This window comes from Triticum dicoccoides, chromosome 7B (assembly GCF_002162155.2).
Source record: "Triticum dicoccoides isolate Atlit2015 ecotype Zavitan chromosome 7B, WEW_v2.0, whole genome shotgun sequence".
Classification (NCBI taxonomy): domain Eukaryota; kingdom Viridiplantae; phylum Streptophyta; class Magnoliopsida; order Poales; family Poaceae; genus Triticum; species Triticum dicoccoides.
The window spans coordinates 147,437,246-147,454,233 of record NC_041393.1 but is presented as its reverse complement, the minus strand read 5'-3'; the positions used below and the strand labels follow the sequence as shown (position 1 = coordinate 147,454,233).

At 46.3% G+C, this 16,988-nt stretch overlaps 1 protein-coding gene across 1 annotated transcript; it reads right to left on the bottom strand.

Moving 5' to 3' along the window:
- Positions 1–7,427: 7,427 nt before the first annotated feature.
- Positions 7,428–12,413, bottom strand: LOC119337792 (aldehyde dehydrogenase family 2 member B7, mitochondrial-like). Its single transcript, XM_037609980.1, has 11 exons — positions 12,055–12,413; positions 10,716–10,853; positions 10,364–10,506; positions 10,114–10,267; positions 9,784–10,013; positions 9,127–9,216; positions 8,828–9,001; positions 8,582–8,719; positions 8,292–8,429; positions 8,110–8,171; positions 7,428–8,013 (listed from the first exon to the last, which is right to left on the bottom strand). Exons 1-11 carry the CDS (start codon positions 12,170–12,172, stop codon positions 7,740–7,742), a joined length of 1,659 nt encoding a protein of 552 aa, XP_037465877.1. The 5' UTR covers positions 12,173–12,413; the 3' UTR covers positions 7,428–7,739.
- Positions 12,414–16,988: the final 4,575 nt, after the last annotated feature.

Below are 16,988 nucleotides of genomic sequence, written 5' to 3'. Positions count from 1 at the left end.
CAATGGAAGTTAGCTAGAAACGGAATGTTAACTGTCAAATCTTTTTATTTGGATCTCATTAATACTGGCCCAATCCCGAGAACTATTCATATCTGAAAAGTTAAGGTTCCCTTGCGTATTAAAATCTTTATGTGATTTGTCCACAAGAAAGTGATCCTCACCAAAGATAATTTGTTAAAGCGACGATGGGTAGGCAGTTCATGATGTTGTTTCTATGATCATGATGAAACAATACAACATCTATTCATAGATTGCCCTCTCGCCAAATTACTGCGGCGAATGATTCATATAGCCTTCAATATCGTCCCTTCAGTTAGCATTGAATCGTTATTTGGGACGTGGTTAGCTGGGGTGGATCGTACTACTGCGGCTCATATTCTAATTGGAATATGCACACTAATGTGGGCTATATGGAGCTGCAGGAATGATATGATTTTTAACAGACAAAATATTTTAACCATCTTGCAGGTCATCTTCAGAGCTATCGCATGGATCCGTACATGGCCCTTATACTCACTCCTATGGACTCCAGGGAGCCACTGGTTACTGGGTGCAACCAATGGGAGATGGTAGCATGGACTATATTCAATCGGTTTGGATGGCACATAACATGATAGGAGTTTAGGGCCCTAGTCCTGTATCTATCACCTCAGTTGTGATTTTGGGTTCTTTTATGTCGTTTTGCTCCTTTTGTGAGTTGTAATACTTTAAATACTTTGTTTTTCTTTGAGACTTTTAATAATATGGTTGCATGCATCGCTCAGATGCAGAGGTCAGGGACAAGCCTCCTTTTCCAAAAAAATAGGTAACTATGCCCACGATAAGATCATGGGAGACATGGCGAGAAATCAGACCGCAACACGGAAACCAAATACCATACATGTGAACTAATCTGTGATTGGATGGTTAGGAGGATAGTGATATTTTCAACCCACCAGGGTTTACGTCCTAGATTTGACATTGGTACTCACATTTTCCTAAATTTATTTTAGACCTTTCGGAGATGTGCGTTCAGTAGTAGAAGACATTTAAGTCGACTACAAAGTCATCTGTGGCGACTTTGTGAATCTCGAGATAATGTGTCAGCTCAGTCTCTAGGCAGCGCTCGTAGGAGAAATGCTTTACATCATACATGTGTCAGCGCTCCTCCTCTCGGTCGTCCTCCCCCTAGGGCGACTCAGGTGGAGCCAGAAACCTAGCCACCCCCGCCGCAAACTCCCTCCTCCTTTCCCTCCACCGCCACCGGAGGACGTCATCGGGCTAAGCCCGGGGGCAGACGGCGGTGGCGGGGGATCTCCTCTCGTGTGCATCTCCGGGGTGGGGCGGACCCCAAGGCATGTGGTGGTGTGACCGATCTGGGATCTGCGGCGCGGCGGATGGCTGCAGCAGGCGGCGGGAGGCCGGCCCGTCCTCGGACGGCGACGGCTTGGCGCGGCGGGCGGCCCAGCACGGACGACAGCCAGGGCTGCGGGGCTGCGGATGGTCCTTCGGGCAGCGGCGGCGGCTGCCGGCTTGGCTGCGGTGGCGTGCATGTTGCCTTCAGATCGGCGACGGCGGCATGGAGGGCCTGGTGGTCTCGTCGGCGGCACCTCCGATCAGATCTGTTCTGACCGGTGCAACCGGCGGTAGTGGTCATCTCTTCCGTCAGAGGTGGTCGACTTGAGGCTGGGTGTTTGGATCTCGGGATCCGTCATCTGGCACCAGCTGCGAGTGGGGGAGACGTAGTTGTCGGTCAAAACCGAGCCAACGGCGGGCGATGGCGGCGTTCCACGTCGTTACCTTGATGAAGGCATCGTCATGTGACCACCGTCGACCCCACTCGTACTACTCCGGGGGAAACCCTAGGATCTGGTGTTCCAGACTGGACGATAACGGCACTGCGGTGTCGTTTCTCTCTTGGGAGCATCGTTTGTGGAGCAGCGCTGGAAGTCAGAGGCAGGAGGTGGAGCGGCTTCGTCTTGCACGGAGCTTCGATGGAGATGTCAAGCCATGCCTGACCGTCAGGTGCTACGCTTGGTCATGCCTGGTTGGCAGGTGCTACGCACGACAGATCCTCCAAGGACTTCGAGCCGTGTCGGCTGGTGGTACTTGGCATCATGGCGCTCAGGTGTATCAGTGGCGACCGCGACATGTTCAGCTGTTTGCATGCAGGGAGGAGGTGTTGTTGGGCGCCGAGGTGGCGTCGACGATAGCTGGACCGAGCAAGGTTGATGCATCAGTACAGTTCTGAAGATGGAGCAATGGCAGTTGGTGGCGGCGGCCTCTGAGAGCACGCCGGACCAGTGTGTGCCCCTGACCCGGCAAGTGGCTAGGTTGGAGTCTCAGGTCTTAGATGTTAGGCTTGGTTGCGATGTCTGTTTGGTATTAGACCCAGGTTATCTGCGCCCCTTCATCAACTGGATAGGTGTAGCGACAGTTTGTTGCTTAGACGGCGGCTTTAGTCTTACTGTTGTATGAATATGTAAGGTCTTGCGAGAATAATTAATGAAGTGGCCGTATGCATCGCCCAGATGCAGAAGCTGGGGTCATCCTCCTTTTCTAAAGAAAGCAGAGGAACCACTCAGAATGCTCGGGAGAGCCTCTAGCTTAACCACTTTTATTCTCTTATATATGTGTTTCATCAACAGATACTTAGAAGATTTGGAGATTGCGGCTGTTCGTGTCTCACGTTCAAATGCTTCTCCTACGCCATGTCAGAGGACTTGCAGATTGTTAGCACTTAGCACCCGAGGGGAATGCTGCAAAAATTAATGTCGACGGCGGGCTTTCTTGCCATGGTACTTTGGGTGCGGTTGCTGCTGTTTGCAGGGACAAGGCAGTTAGTTTTGTGATGGTGATGTTGATCCAACAAATTTAGAAATACAAGCCTGCAACGAGGCACTCACGCTTGCTCGGGATCTTATAATCTTCAAAGGTTGGTGATTGCCTCGGACCGCTTGGAGGTTATAACGAATATCAACAAGGGAGCGGCAGCCTCCTAGTACGTGCTGAACGGGATCAACCGTAGAACTTTAGAAGCAAGGAGTTCGCTCGAGCGTACGCAGAACCGTATATGTTGTGTATTTACATGTATAAGTACCATAATCGAGTGGTTTTTGCTGTAGTATCTAAGTAAAAGAGACAAAGAAGAGACACAAATGATCCACACTTTCCATTGCAATGTGGGAGACCCACTTATATACAGCCTGAAGGGGTGTGTTGGGGAGACACCTCTTCCCCAACAGACATCTCCTGGGAGGCATCCCTCCCATACAATTGATCACATATTTTATTTCTTAACACTCTCCCTTGATCAATTCGTCATCTGTATATTGCAATCCAAAAACTCCTCTTAAAAACCCTGTGGGAAAATTTTGAGGAGAAACATTATAATGATATGCCACCGAAAACTCCTTTAAAAACCCAATGGAAAAAATATAAGGAGAAACCATATGACATACGTCCGTACTTGTATTTATATTGTCTCGTTAAAAATCTTATATGAGAAACCGTCACGGAAAACTCATAAAAGGAAAAAGAGTACAATATGAGTGATCAGAAGATCACCAATGGGTTATAATTTGGGATTTTACTCCCCCTGAACTTTGCAAACCTCAAAGTTATCTCATACCCAATCCATGAACCTAGTTCTGGAATATGAACATTGGCAGAGGTATAGTGAATATCACAATAATTTGTTTGCAAATTACCCTCTTACATTTCTGTAACTCATGAGGATAAATATAACCCATAAGCAATACAAGTGACATTATCTTGGTAGATAATGATAATCTCCACATGATTTCACATGTGGCTAATCATTCTATGAAGTCATCTACATTTTGTGATGCTTCAAATAAAATAGAATGATCACTGGAAGGACTCGTTTAGAGTCTACTCTGAAGACTTCCCTCAAAATACGCTTCCAGCAAACTCAGTTTTTGATATGGCATTGTGGGATCAGATAATTAGCCACTATCAATATATCAAATCATGGTCCCATCTTGATTTTCGAATGGAATTGATCAAGACCCTTTGTGCCCTGGATATAGCCGAGGATATTTCTTGCACAAACCTTATACCTTTGAGGGAATTGCACTATCAATAAACTGCAAAAACTATAGTGTCAGGTCTGACATATTTTGCAAGATATATGAGTGCTTTGATGGTATTTAGATATGACACTTCATGTCCACTATCACTTCACCATCTCCCCTATGTCTCAAGGATTTGTATCCCATATTAGGTATAATATGACCATATGTGTCTTTGATATAATATATCCATATTGAACTTCTCCAATACTTCCAGATATATGAAGACTGATATCTTAGGAGAATATGCTCAAGTCATAAACTTAGCATAATTTGGTTTAACCCAAATATCCGTCTTAACATGATTATGTGTATTTCATGTCTTATATAGACTTTGATGATAAAATCATTGACACCACAAAATAAGGTGATGTAAAATCCAATCCAGGATTTCTTCATGAATATACAACAACAATCATTAGTATGAGAGTAATCCTTGTCAAGGAATAACTCACTTAGTCGGTTGCACCACACAATTCTCCGACTACTTCAAGTCATAGAATGACTTCAGAAGTTCCACACATGCATGTTGCGATCTGCCTTTGGATTCAGAATATTAAGTCATTCAATGACTTCAATATATACATCCAAACTAATTGACCCATGGGAATATGTAGACATTACATACATCAACCGCATGGGTGGATATATACTGCCATTAACATTCAGTATCGAAACATAATTCCACTCATACCAAGAAGGTATGCTACATCGTAACTGATGTCGGGTCTCTGCGAAAAACCCTTGTGCTACAAGCCTCGCTTTCTCACCACCTCATTTATTTTTGTTTCCAAACAAAAATTCACTTCTCTTCCCTTTGGAAGATACTTATGAGGAGCAGGTTCTACAATGGTAAATACCTCTCTTTTGATGAGCGAGTGCCAATCTTCCTTAATTGCTTCCTTTCATTTGAACCAATATAAGTGCAACAACACTCTTCATGGATTTGGTTCAGGGCCCAAAAGGATTCTAGCAATTCTCGAAAGAATTTTATGTCGACATATGTAGACTTTCTCATATATGATTCTCATGAATCAATAACATTGTGGAATTCTTATTACGCCTCTTAACTCCTTGTGATTTCCCACAACAACGGAGTCAAGGTGTTTCGATGTCCCAACACATAAAAATGTGTGCACATATGTGTTGGACTTTGGATGCCGCGCATCCCTCAGGTGTCATTCAACCAAAGGTTGAATCATATTTACTGATCGAGGGGTCAATCTCCTCTGTTTTCGCCGAAACATATGAGAACTTAATCTCATGCGACCAGAATTATCCCCCTCTTGCTCTCATCTAGGGAGACGAGTGGTTTATTAGGTACCTCCACTCGTTCTGGTACTTGACCATAGTGACAACTTTGTCATCAGTAAATATACTTGGCAGATTATTTGCAATATGCTGCAAATTTTTCATAACTTGAACCTGCATTTCAGATTCTTAAGTACGTGGACAAAATGTCTATGACATTTCTTATCCATTTCCTGGCATTCTTTGTGGTACTCATCTCCCCCTAATGCCAGAAAATATTCTTATTGCAAAAGCAATCAGCGTATGGGCTGCAAATAACTCCCCTATGAGGGTTAAGGTATTCGGCGGATTAACGAACATACCACAGTTATTCCTCACAGAGATCCCACCATATGTGAAGGCCCATGATGTACGCTGGGGTGGTGATATCGGTATACAACCGAATTACCGCAGATGGAAAATACTTCACTTATTTCCACGTACAAACTGCAAGGGGGTGTAGTATCATTTGATCTCATTTAGATCAAATATGCGGAGTGTGAGACCGCATGTTACCATCAACAAAATGTTGGTAAATCACAATTCTGCAACATTGGCTATGCAATATTGAATCTTTTTCATAAGAGATCAAGCCAAATCATTCTGGTTATGTACTATATACTAAATATAACCATTGAATGCTCGTGAATCAAGTTCAACGACATTTCTATTCCAATGGAATTGTCCCACATGAGGATAATTTGCTCTAAATTCGTCAATTTGAGCAATTAATTCAGTAAACACATGGTGTTGTGTGGATGATACACATCTAAGACCATTTTTAGATGCGTCTATTAACACCATGAAGTACCAACATAACCCAGATAATGGTTGAATAATTCAAACATATGCTTGAATGCAATCAAGAATATTGGATGGCTCATTTCAAATTTTAAGGTGAGAGTGCCTTAAAATTAATTCCACAATGTCACGTGCAATGCACAAAACAATCTCATGATTGTTGGGAATATTGCAACTTGTCAAGTTGTGGCCAACAGAATTGTCAATAATTTCTCTAATCATCCAATACCTTGATGATAAAGGAGGAAAAATTATTAGTATGCAACAAGATTGAGTATGAACTGATTCATACACTCAATTATCTCAACTATCATGTCCGAGGGACAAGATGTTGCAATTTATACTATATGTAGTAGTACAATTATAGGCTAATGATATTTAGGGATAACTAGGAGACTACACGAGATCTCCAAAATATCTTGGAAATATCATTCCACAAGCATACCATCAATATAGAGGAGTCTATTCTCCTTCTATTATGCCAGAATATTCTCTGGTTGTTTCCTTTTGAAGTAGAACTTCAAAGTTATCCCATTAAAATCATTTGCATTCAGTGAGTCGGTGGTATGATTCAACCCAATACTTAACTGATTGGTAATCATTAGTACAACATTTCGTAAAACCACCATTTTGACAAACTTGAAAGTTGTCATTATGATCATTTAAATTAAATGATCCATTCCCTTTTGAGATATACGCTTAATTTCTGCTTGTCATTTTTTTTTCTTCACTTTACATTCAACTCCTCGTGGTTCTCTAACCATTATTGCTTAGTACTAAGAGTACTAGCATGAATTTCAAGCATTGCAACCTGAAACAAAGACGATCGTTGGAATTTTCTCTCTTTTCGTGCATGGGTATGGTCCTGTTTGTCAACGTTTGCTTGGTCGTTCAACCACTTTGATGTACCAAAGCCCAGTTGGGACCTGCTACACAGTTTGGTGGCAGAATCAAATCCTGAAATCCCTGGTACGAGAAGACTTTTGTATGTCACCACCTTGAACAGATCAATTATTTGGTTCGCAGGTATTTCTTCTAGTTTGCTCGGTTCCATACTTACCAGCATTTTCCGTACTTGTTTCTCCACAGTTTCCATGGATATATTGTTATGAAATACTAACGGCTTAATAAGGTGGTCTAGCACACTCATCTTTCCGCCGTTATTTCAGCAGGGTAACAGCTACTGTATCACAGCTAAATGAAGTTAGCAGCTTCAACCAAACCAAGAACTTTATTCTCTGCTTAACAAGGGCATGAATTAACTAGGGTAGTGAACACCATTAGCTTCATATGTGTAGAAGAACAACGACTGATAAAAAAAAAACAGATGTACTGCAACCAGAGACTTCTCCAACAAGCGATAATAAACATAATGTTGCTACAACATATGTCTTGCCGCGGTTGACAAAGCAAACCAAATCACATATGATATTTATTAGACGGTGGCTGCCCATGAAGGCAGGGCTTATTAGTGATCCTCGTTGGTGTCATCATCGTCATCTTCCTCTTCTCATCCAATTGTCGCGAATCTTCACGTTCTCCAGAGTCTCAAGTAGGACCATAGGTGCGCTATGCTCACAACCATGCGGGGTTCTTAAGTGCGGTGACGACCGCCTTGACTTGCAGGTAGTTCTTCAGGCTGTCGATGCCCTTCTCCCTACCGATGCCGCTCATCTTGTACCCGCCGAAGGGGATCGCGGCGTCAAAGATGTCGAAGCAGTTCACCCAGACCGTGCCAGCCCTGAGGGCACGCGTCAAGGTGTTGGCCGTGTCCAGGTTGTTGGTGAAAACACCTGCGGCCAATCCGTACTGGCTTGCGTTCGCCCTCTTGATCACCTCGTTGAGGTCACTGTTGAAAAAGAAACAATGGTCCCATTGTTACTGAGAGTTTTGGTTTCGATCTTCGTTACTTGGATAATGTTCAGAGTTTTTATGAAATACTCACTTGAACTTGAAAATCGACTGAACAGGCCCAAATATCTCCTCTTGGGCAATCTTCATGCCATCCTGAAACAACCATATGATAAACGTTAAGCACATGTTGTTACAGGTGGTACAGACAGTCAGAGAATTTGTGCTAATATACTATCGTGTGGTAATATCAACTAGTTAAGCAGTTCAGCTCACCTGCACATCTGAGAAAATTGTTGGCTGGATGTAGTAACCTTTGTCACCCAACTTGTCACCACCTGTCACAAGGGTGGCTCCACTGTCCACACCCGACTTAATGTACCGCAAGATCTTCTTAAATTGCTCGTCATCAATCTAGAAGCCGAAGGAATTTGCAAGGTTAGGATCATCCTAATTACTGCTTAGCTTCTAGAAGGAAATGTGGTTGTTGCAACAAAGCTAATTAATTAACCTTCATACATAAGAAAATGTTTAAAATTACACTGGTTAGGGAACACCATGTGTACCTGAGGGCCCTGCTCAACACCTTTCCTGAATGGATCACCAACTACACGCTTCAAAGCGCGAGCCTTGGACTTCTCAACAAACTCATCATAAACACGCTCATGTACGAACGTGCGAGACCCAGCGCAGCAGCATTGTCCCTACAAGTTCACAATGGAGATAAAAGTGTTCAGAGAAAGGAAAAAAGAAGTGGTTGAATATACTTTATCTAATATCATGTTTATTTTGACATAAATTCCAATACACACCTGGTTAAAAAACAGCGCAAAATGCGCAAGCTCAACGGCTTGGTCGATATCTGCATCATCCATGACGATAAAAGGAGACTTGCCTCCTAGCTCCAGTGTCACTGGCTTAAGATTGCTCCGTGCAGATAACTCAAGAATAACTTTCCCAGTATCTGTTGATCCAGTGAATGCAATCTGCATAGAGTATATGCTTATTATGAGAAAATTGAATTTCATATTTGGACTGTACAAACATGCATGCTGCATAAGTTTTCTGGTCACTCTTGATAACGCGAAAATTATAGAATGTGTAGGTTTACCTTGTCAACATCCATGTGGCTAGCAAGAGCAGCCCCAGCAGTAGGACCGAAACCAGATACGATGTTGAGGACACCTTCGGGTAGTCCAGCCTATTTAATCATGCAAGCTCTGATCAGTTAAATCCAGTAAAACTTGCAGGACCATACAGATTCTTACTTGCAGACTAGTAAAACGTCAAAAACAATATGCTAGTACAGCCTTAGACAGAATGACAGATATACGTTGGTATCCTATACTAAAGTAAGGATGAATTGCTCGCTACATTGGCAAATAACTAAATTAGCAACTGAATGCACTGAAAATTGGAATCATTTGGATCTTGGATAGTTTATAAAAACAGTTACACATTTTATAACTATGCAGCAAAGCAACTTTTGTATAAAATACCATTGAGTTTTCAGAGATCACTCAATACATACAGTGGGGAACACATTTGTTATATCAGCTGTTCCAAAAGGTCCAAACTAATCCTCACACCTTCTAATCCCGGTACTACGCAATCCAACAACAACCCATTTTGATATTCAAAAAGGTTATCAGATAAATCAAAGCCCATTTTTCTCATGGCAAATCCAATAACTGTTAGAATAACATGAAATAATTAGACATAAATCTCCTTAGCAAATAAAAAATTATGAAATGGTCATGCCACCAACCTCATGCAACAGCTTAGAAACATAGAGGGCAGATAGAGGAGTTTGCTCAGCAGTCTTGAGAACGATGGTGTTCCCACAGGCCAAAGCAGGGCCAACTTTCCAGCCATACATCAAAAGTGGGAAGTTCCACGGGATGATCTGACCCACGACACCAATCGGCTCGTGCAGCACCTGTACATGGTGCGGGCCATCAGCCGGTACGATGAGGCCATGGATCTTGTCAGTCCAGCCTGCATATTTCAGAAGAAATGGAATCTTTGTTAGTCATGCATGGAGTTTAACTTCTTGGCTAGGTCTATCTATTGCTGTAACCATGTAAGCTGCTCTCACCTGCATAGTACCGCATAAGCCGAGCAAGCATTGGCACTTCGATGTGGGCAGCTTGCTCATAGGGCTTCCCGTTGTCCCACGTCTCCAGTGCAGCAATTTCGTCATTGTGCTTCTCTATCAAATCAGCAAATCGCAGAAGAATCCGGGATCTCTCCTGTAGAGGAAAATTTCCAACTGCCTATGAGCATCACTTCATACTATGAAGTATGAAATTACAACAGCAACAGAAGTGTCAAGCCGAAATGTTTACATAGGCAGTCATCTTTGGCCATGGCCCTTCATCGAATGCCTTGCGCGCCGCAACAACTGCACGGTCAACATCTTCGGCATCTCCTTCAGACACACGGGCAATCACCTCCCCAGTGCGAGGATCCAGAGTCGGGAAGGTCTTGCCTGATTATATGCAGATGCACATTGTGAGTTGGTTGAGCTCATCAACACGAACATTAATTATCAGAGGAAGAGAAAAAATCGTGAGAAAAGAAAAGCTGAAGCCTATAGAGTTCCAGTTGATGGGCCTGTAGTGCTCAAGCAGAAGCTGAAGCCCACCGAACTGGCCCCACGGGCCCAGCCTCATTAGTAGCTGAGCTGAAGTAGCCTACCAGATGCAGCATCAACGAATTTGCCGTTGATAAGGAGCTGCGTCTCGCCCACTTGGACAGAAGGCGAAATGGGCTCCTCTGCTGCTGCGGCAGTGCCGAACCTCTGAAGGAGTCCTGGCAACAATCCACGTGCTCCATCTGCAGACAGAGTTAATGCACATAAGCCTCACTATAGCAGTTTGAGAAATGTGGGAACAAATGAGGTGATTTCCTGATAAACAACGATATTCACTCATGTCCACAGCAATGTCAACATTACCCATACGGCACTGTGATTGGATCAAGATCTGGTGCCAACACAAATGTAAAACTGAAGATGGTATGGTGAAAGCAGATTTGGTATCAGCAAGGGTAGACGATCAGGTTTGGCGACGAGCAAAATGACATATTTTAGCCCTTCTGATCAAAATTTTGGAAAACACGTTTGCACTTGTCATTATCACCTGTGGTTTGACTTATCTAGCTACTGAAAAATATTTTTTCCCTCCTGGTAAAAACTGACCAGTGACCACTCAACACCGTGGAAAATTACTACAGTCCCGCTGCATTTACTGGCGAATCACTCTAGGTCCTTAAAAAATGCATCACAGATTTTTATCTACGGCGAAGGAGCAGCACAGATAATCGACAGAAAATCATGACCTCAGTTTTCCACTGTTCCGATAACGACCGGGAGAAAAACAAGCAGATATCTTATCATGTCGGGGAAGATCTTATCTCCAAAGGAAAAATGATAGATAGAAAAGTCCAAACCGCTGCCCACAACTCGGCTCACTGATGACAGCGAACGAGCTAAGGGACACGCACACTACTTGGACGCAAGCGCAAAGGCTCCATTAGCCGAGAAATAGTTGGCGCAAAGCGAACGTCACATTTGATTCAAGAGCTATGAGACGCTTTTTCTCCCTGGAGACGGGGACTGCTAAATATAGCATTCGAATACGCCACAAGATCATTGTTTCCCTCGGATGAACGAGCCAAGGAACAGTTGTTAAAAACTGTATTTGAGACCTTCCAATCAGCAGACATGAAAGAATACTAGTTTAACTGGTGGTGCCACGGCTAACTAAGCGTGGGTATCATTAAACTAGTGACAATTATCAGAAGGGGCACAGAGCCAAACACAGAAGAACTCCCTGTGATCCGGATCATCGGGTGAGCCTGCCTAGATCTGAAACCAGGGCATGCCAAGAACGCAAAAGGCCGTGAAGAAGAAGAAGAGGCACGAACTCTGGTACGACTAGGAGCGCCAAACCAGTCACAGAATCATACCGGTACCGCTGCGGTCTGCAGATACGGAGGGAATAATCCCGGTGGGTGGAGCAATCAATTCACATACCTGCCCTGCGGAGCGCGGAGGGGACAGCAGCGGGCGACGCTGCGGGCCTGGAGAGCAGGCAGCGGGAGGCGAGCGAGGAGGCGGCCCTCCTCGTGGCGCCAGCAGCAGCAGCAGCCATGATGATCTCGCGCGCGCGCGGCGGGGCAGGAGGAATTTATTGGTTTGCGCAGGATCAGCAATCAATTCTTCTCCTCCTCCTCCTCCTCCTCCTGGTTCAGAGGCTCAGTAAATGGGAGGGGATGCGGGTAGTACTTGGGCGTCCCCAGCTGCGTGGGACGTGCGGGGAAGAGTACTGGGGAGTGAAGGAGGGAGGAGCAGTGATGGTGGCGGCTTGGATTTGGCTTTGCTGCTGAGACGAAAGCGAGGGGGTTTAATAGGCTCGTATGTGGACTTTGGGAGGATAAATAGGGGCACTTCTGTTTTTTTCCTTTTTATTTTTGTGGTGGATTTGAGTAGTATGCGCAAGTGAGAATGAATGATTTTGTCGATTGGGTTGATTTTCCCCTAAAAATGGTGGATTGGATGGGCTAGGTAATTTTGTGGTTCCTTTTAACTGGATGGGAGGGATCTTTTTGCTTTTGACAGTTTGGACAGGAGGGACTTTGTTGTCAGGTTAGATTAGTCACTGCACAGTTTACGGCGTGCAATTTTTTTGCGGAGATAAAATGTGCGCGCTCCTCTCCGTGCGCATCCCTTAACCGCGAACGGAGTAGTAGTAGGTGCCGTCACGTACGATGGACAAATCTGAACGGACGAACACCACAGCACGTTTTTTTTTTGACGGGATGATCGAAAATCGCAACTTTTCCGGAGGCGCGCGGAACAGGACAGCGAGCGGGCCCCGCGTTAAACAACCATCTCCCACGAAGAAGAACAAGATAAAAATCGTCGTGCTGACCCTGGGCTCACGTCGGCCACGGTAGCAGCGACGCCCCCGAAATGTTGGCAGAAACAGAAAGGACGTGCTGAACCAACGAACCTATAGCCATCATTGGAACTGGAAAAATACGGTCCCGATTTTTCTTGCTCTTCTTGGCCGGCTGAGTAGGTAGCTCACGCAACCAGGCGGGGTGCGCAGAGCAGGAGGCGCCGCCAACGTTGCGCCCGCGCCGCACGGGCTCATGCATGCATGATGGTGTGGCTCTCTGCGTTCATTCGATCGTATCCGTGTGCTACGGTGCGGCTCTGCCGTCGCTTTTGAGGACATGTGTTCTCACCGTTGTGCAGACACGTATCAGCTAAAAGCAGTCGTGTGGCCGCAGCCAAAGCAGAGGGACGTATCATCAATTCATCATACGTGAAAAGCTCATATCGCTGGCACGGCGTCAGATTGAGGTTCCGGGTCAAGGAAGGATCATCACTATAGTTTATAATTGGTTAATTAAAGATGGGACGAAAAGAGAGTGCTGCCGTTTCGACCACAAGCGTTAGAAATAGCAAATCTGAACCTAGCATCCCGTCCACACGGAAGGCAGGAGAAAAACCACGCAGGATCGATCATCGATGCAAGCACGAAGCAAGAACGGCACGAGACATGCGCACCAATCATACGCATCGGATGATCAGCCAGAAAAAGCAAGCTGGGGTTCCCCGGTCCAAGTTGTAGGCCGATCACCAACTGGCGCAGAAGCCATGAGAGCGAGATCTGAACGAACGAATTCTGAAGATCGAAATCAGGCTGTCAAAGCGTAGCTCTTTCTCCCCCTTCCATTTGTACAAGACATTAGGATGCGGTGGCTCGATTTGCAGGATCCTTCGTCCTCGTTGCATCGCTGATTATTCTGCCGGGCAGACCTTTCATGAGCGCGCATTAACAATGAAACGGAATCGTGTGGTAACATGGGCGATCTCCAGCTCTCGAGGGCCTCCTACACTACACAAAACTGCATGTTGACCTCCCGGGCTCCAGGCTTGCACGCATGTTACTTCTTCGTTGTTTAACTACGAGCGTGAACCGCAGGGGCAATATAGTTTGGGGGGTGGCACGTATGTTTATTCCAAGGTTTGAACCGTGGGGCGTATACAATGCTATCCTCCTGCTGTCTTCCATGCTGACGAGACTACCGGAAGCAATCTGGAGAGCACAGAGGGAAATAAAGAAAACTTTTTGTCAGGCACCCGCTGGACAGGAAAAAGGCGAAAGTAAGTGATCGAGATTCTTGATCATTATGTATGATGCAATTAGCTAGTAGTGGATGCGATCTTCGATCTGTTAATTAACAAGGTGTGTGCGTCTATACGTACCGTTGGTGTGACGACTAAACAAACAATTGTGCCCACTCGACCAAATGGTACTGTAGGCTAGACCATCTACCGTCGGACTTAGAGTATCTCCATGCCGAATCCGAAAACCTTTCGCAACCGTTTAGATCATGGAAGCCATCCAACGTCAACCTGTATTGGTCTGCAAGACGGTCCTAACACGATTTCTCTCGCAAATCGAAGACAAAAGTGGGAAGGTTTGCGGGAGTCCGGCCCGCTCCCAAGCCCACTTCTGACCGCTCTGTCCCACTAAAAACCCGTCACCCGCCCCTCCCGCACTTTCCTTCCGATGCACCCTGTCGTGGTTCTAAGTCTGACAGTAGAATGGGGGGTATGTATGGAGAGGCAAGATCCTAGCTATGGAGTAGTTGTACACACGAGTGTTTAACGAGTTCATGCCCTTCTCTGAGGAAGTAATAACCCTACGTCTCGGAGCCCGGAGGCGGTCGACTGGTTTATGTGTATATGAGTTACAGGGGTGCCAACCCTTCTACCAGTGGAGGGGGGTGGCTTATATAGAGGACGCCAGGACCCCAGCCAACCCACGTAGCAGAGGGTTAAAGTACATTAAGGCCGGGCGTTATTGGTAACGCCCTACATAAAGTGTCATCATGACCATTAAGACTACTTAATTACAGACCGTTTGGATACAGAGTAGATCCTGAACTCCTGATGGTCGAGTGAGTCTTCATGGTCGAGTGTCTTCTAGCCGGTCGAGTGGAGTCACTCTTGGTCGAGTGGAGTCCCTCTTGGTCGACTGGAAGGTAGTTTCGTCTAAGGATGTCCTTGGGTATGGTATCCTAGATAGGTCCATGACCCTGCCCTAGGTACATAACATCATCATTAGCCCCCGAATGGATCGAGGTTCGAGTGAGGAAGGAGTTGATGATTTTCTCCGACTTATTTCGCATGCTTTGATTATGTCGTATCTTGGATCGGCGATTTTTCTTTCGGCGTTGGCGTCAACTTTTACTTCAGTCACCTTGATCCATTCTTGTCTTCTGTCGAGTGAACTTTTTGAACTTTGGTGAACTTCCGAGCGACGGATCGCAGGAAAGATATCGTCTGACAGATTGATCTGCCGTTAGCGGATTTTGCGGGATCCGAAATTTGGGAAGCGCGCGAAGCGGGGCGGACCGCGGCAATCGGATGGGATAAGGCATGGATGCCTCGATTTCCGCGCCGCCTTTTTCGCCACGTATCGTGCGTGCGCGACTGTTTCGGGATGTGACAGGATCGCCCGGACCCACTCATCAGCCACTCGGAAGTGCCCTTATATAAAGCGCCGGGGGAGGGTTTTTTGAACAGTGCCTTCCCATTCTTCTCTCTTCCCCCTTTGCCTCCGCCCACTGCGCCTGCTCTCGCCTCCGCCTATCCACTCCTCGCGCGCTTCGCCGGCGACAATGGTGAAGGAGAAGACGGCGGCCCTAGAGCGCGCGAAGAAGGCGACGACGACGGGGAAAGCGAAGGGGAGACCGTCCAGTCGGGGCGGATCTTCGTCAAGGTCCCGTTTGCCGAAGGGTTGGGTCCAAGGGGATTGGATCCGCTCGACCATCACTGAGAAAGATCTCAATGACCTGGCCAATGAGGGACTGATCCCCCACGGGTCAGCGAGGCTTCCGGGGACCGAGTGTCAACCGTAGCCGCGGGAGGGTGAGTGCGTTCTCTTAGCCACTCACGTAGACCGTGGTTTTTCTCTGCCGCCGAGTGTTTTCTTCCGGGGGTTTCTGAACTTCTTTGGGGCGCAACTCCACCATTTCACCCCCAATTCCATCGCCTATCTTGCTGCCTTTGTGTCCATGTGCGAGAACTTCCTGGGTTGTCGACCACACTGGGGTCTCTTTAAGCACATATTCACCTGTCGCTCCCAGACAGTAAAAAAGGCGAGTCCGGACGATGAGAGGACTAAGGTTATCCAAATGTGCGGTGGTCTTGGGATCCAGATGAGGAACAAGAGTACCTTCCCGGCCATGACCCTTCCTGAGTCGGTCAGAGGGTGGCAGTCGACTTGGTTCTACTGCCAAGACGAGTCGACATCGGGGCAGTCGACTGGTCTCCCTCCGTTTTCCATGGACCGAGTGGACAAACCCTCTTCTCTGAAAGTGCTTCCTGAGGAGAAAGTTCAGGTAAAAATGCTGATGGAGCGCGTAGTCCAACTCGTTAGAGAAGGAGTGACGGGTATGGATCTTCTGGAGGTCTTCCTTAGGCGGCGCATCCAACCACTTCAGTACCGAGGCCATCCGATGTGGCTGTATCGTGGGACCGAGGACACCACTCGGGTCCATCCAGAGGCGGTCGACGACGCCACACTGGAGAGGTGGGTGACCGCGATCACGGGTAATAAGGACAACCCTCGAGGGGCCAGGAGGATCCCACCACTCGACTGTACCTATACGCCGGACACGGTATGGCCATTTATTTCCAATCGCAATCTTGCTTTATTCATTCTGCTTCGCTGTGAATTGGTCGAGTGATCTTTGTTTTGCCTTGTTGCCTGACAGGCCACCACGGAGTTATACTCGATGCCCAATGGAGCGCAGACGCCGACTGAAGAGGAGGAAGGAAGTGGGGGTGAAAGCCCGGAGGAGTGGGATTCGGATGCCGACGACGATGATGAGGCTGAAGACTTTGATGAGGAGGAAGAGGAGGAGGAGGAGGAGGAAGTTGCACCC

What these genes read in the sequence shown, in the direction of transcription:
- LOC119337792 (XM_037609980.1), bottom strand. Translation starts at nt 12,172, where the DNA reads ATGGCTGCTGCTGCTGCTGGCGCCACGAGGAGGGCCGCCTCCTCGCTC. An exon ending in CTCCGCGCTCCGCAGGGCAG is followed by an intron (nt 10,854 to 12,054) that starts GTATGTGAATTG and finishes CTCTGTCTGCAG; the next exon opens with ATGGAGCACGTGGATTGTTG. An exon ending in GTGTTGAGCAGGGCCCTCAG is followed by an intron (nt 8,430 to 8,581) that starts GTACACATGGTG and finishes TTCGGCTTCTAG; the next exon opens with ATTGATGACGAGCAATTTAA.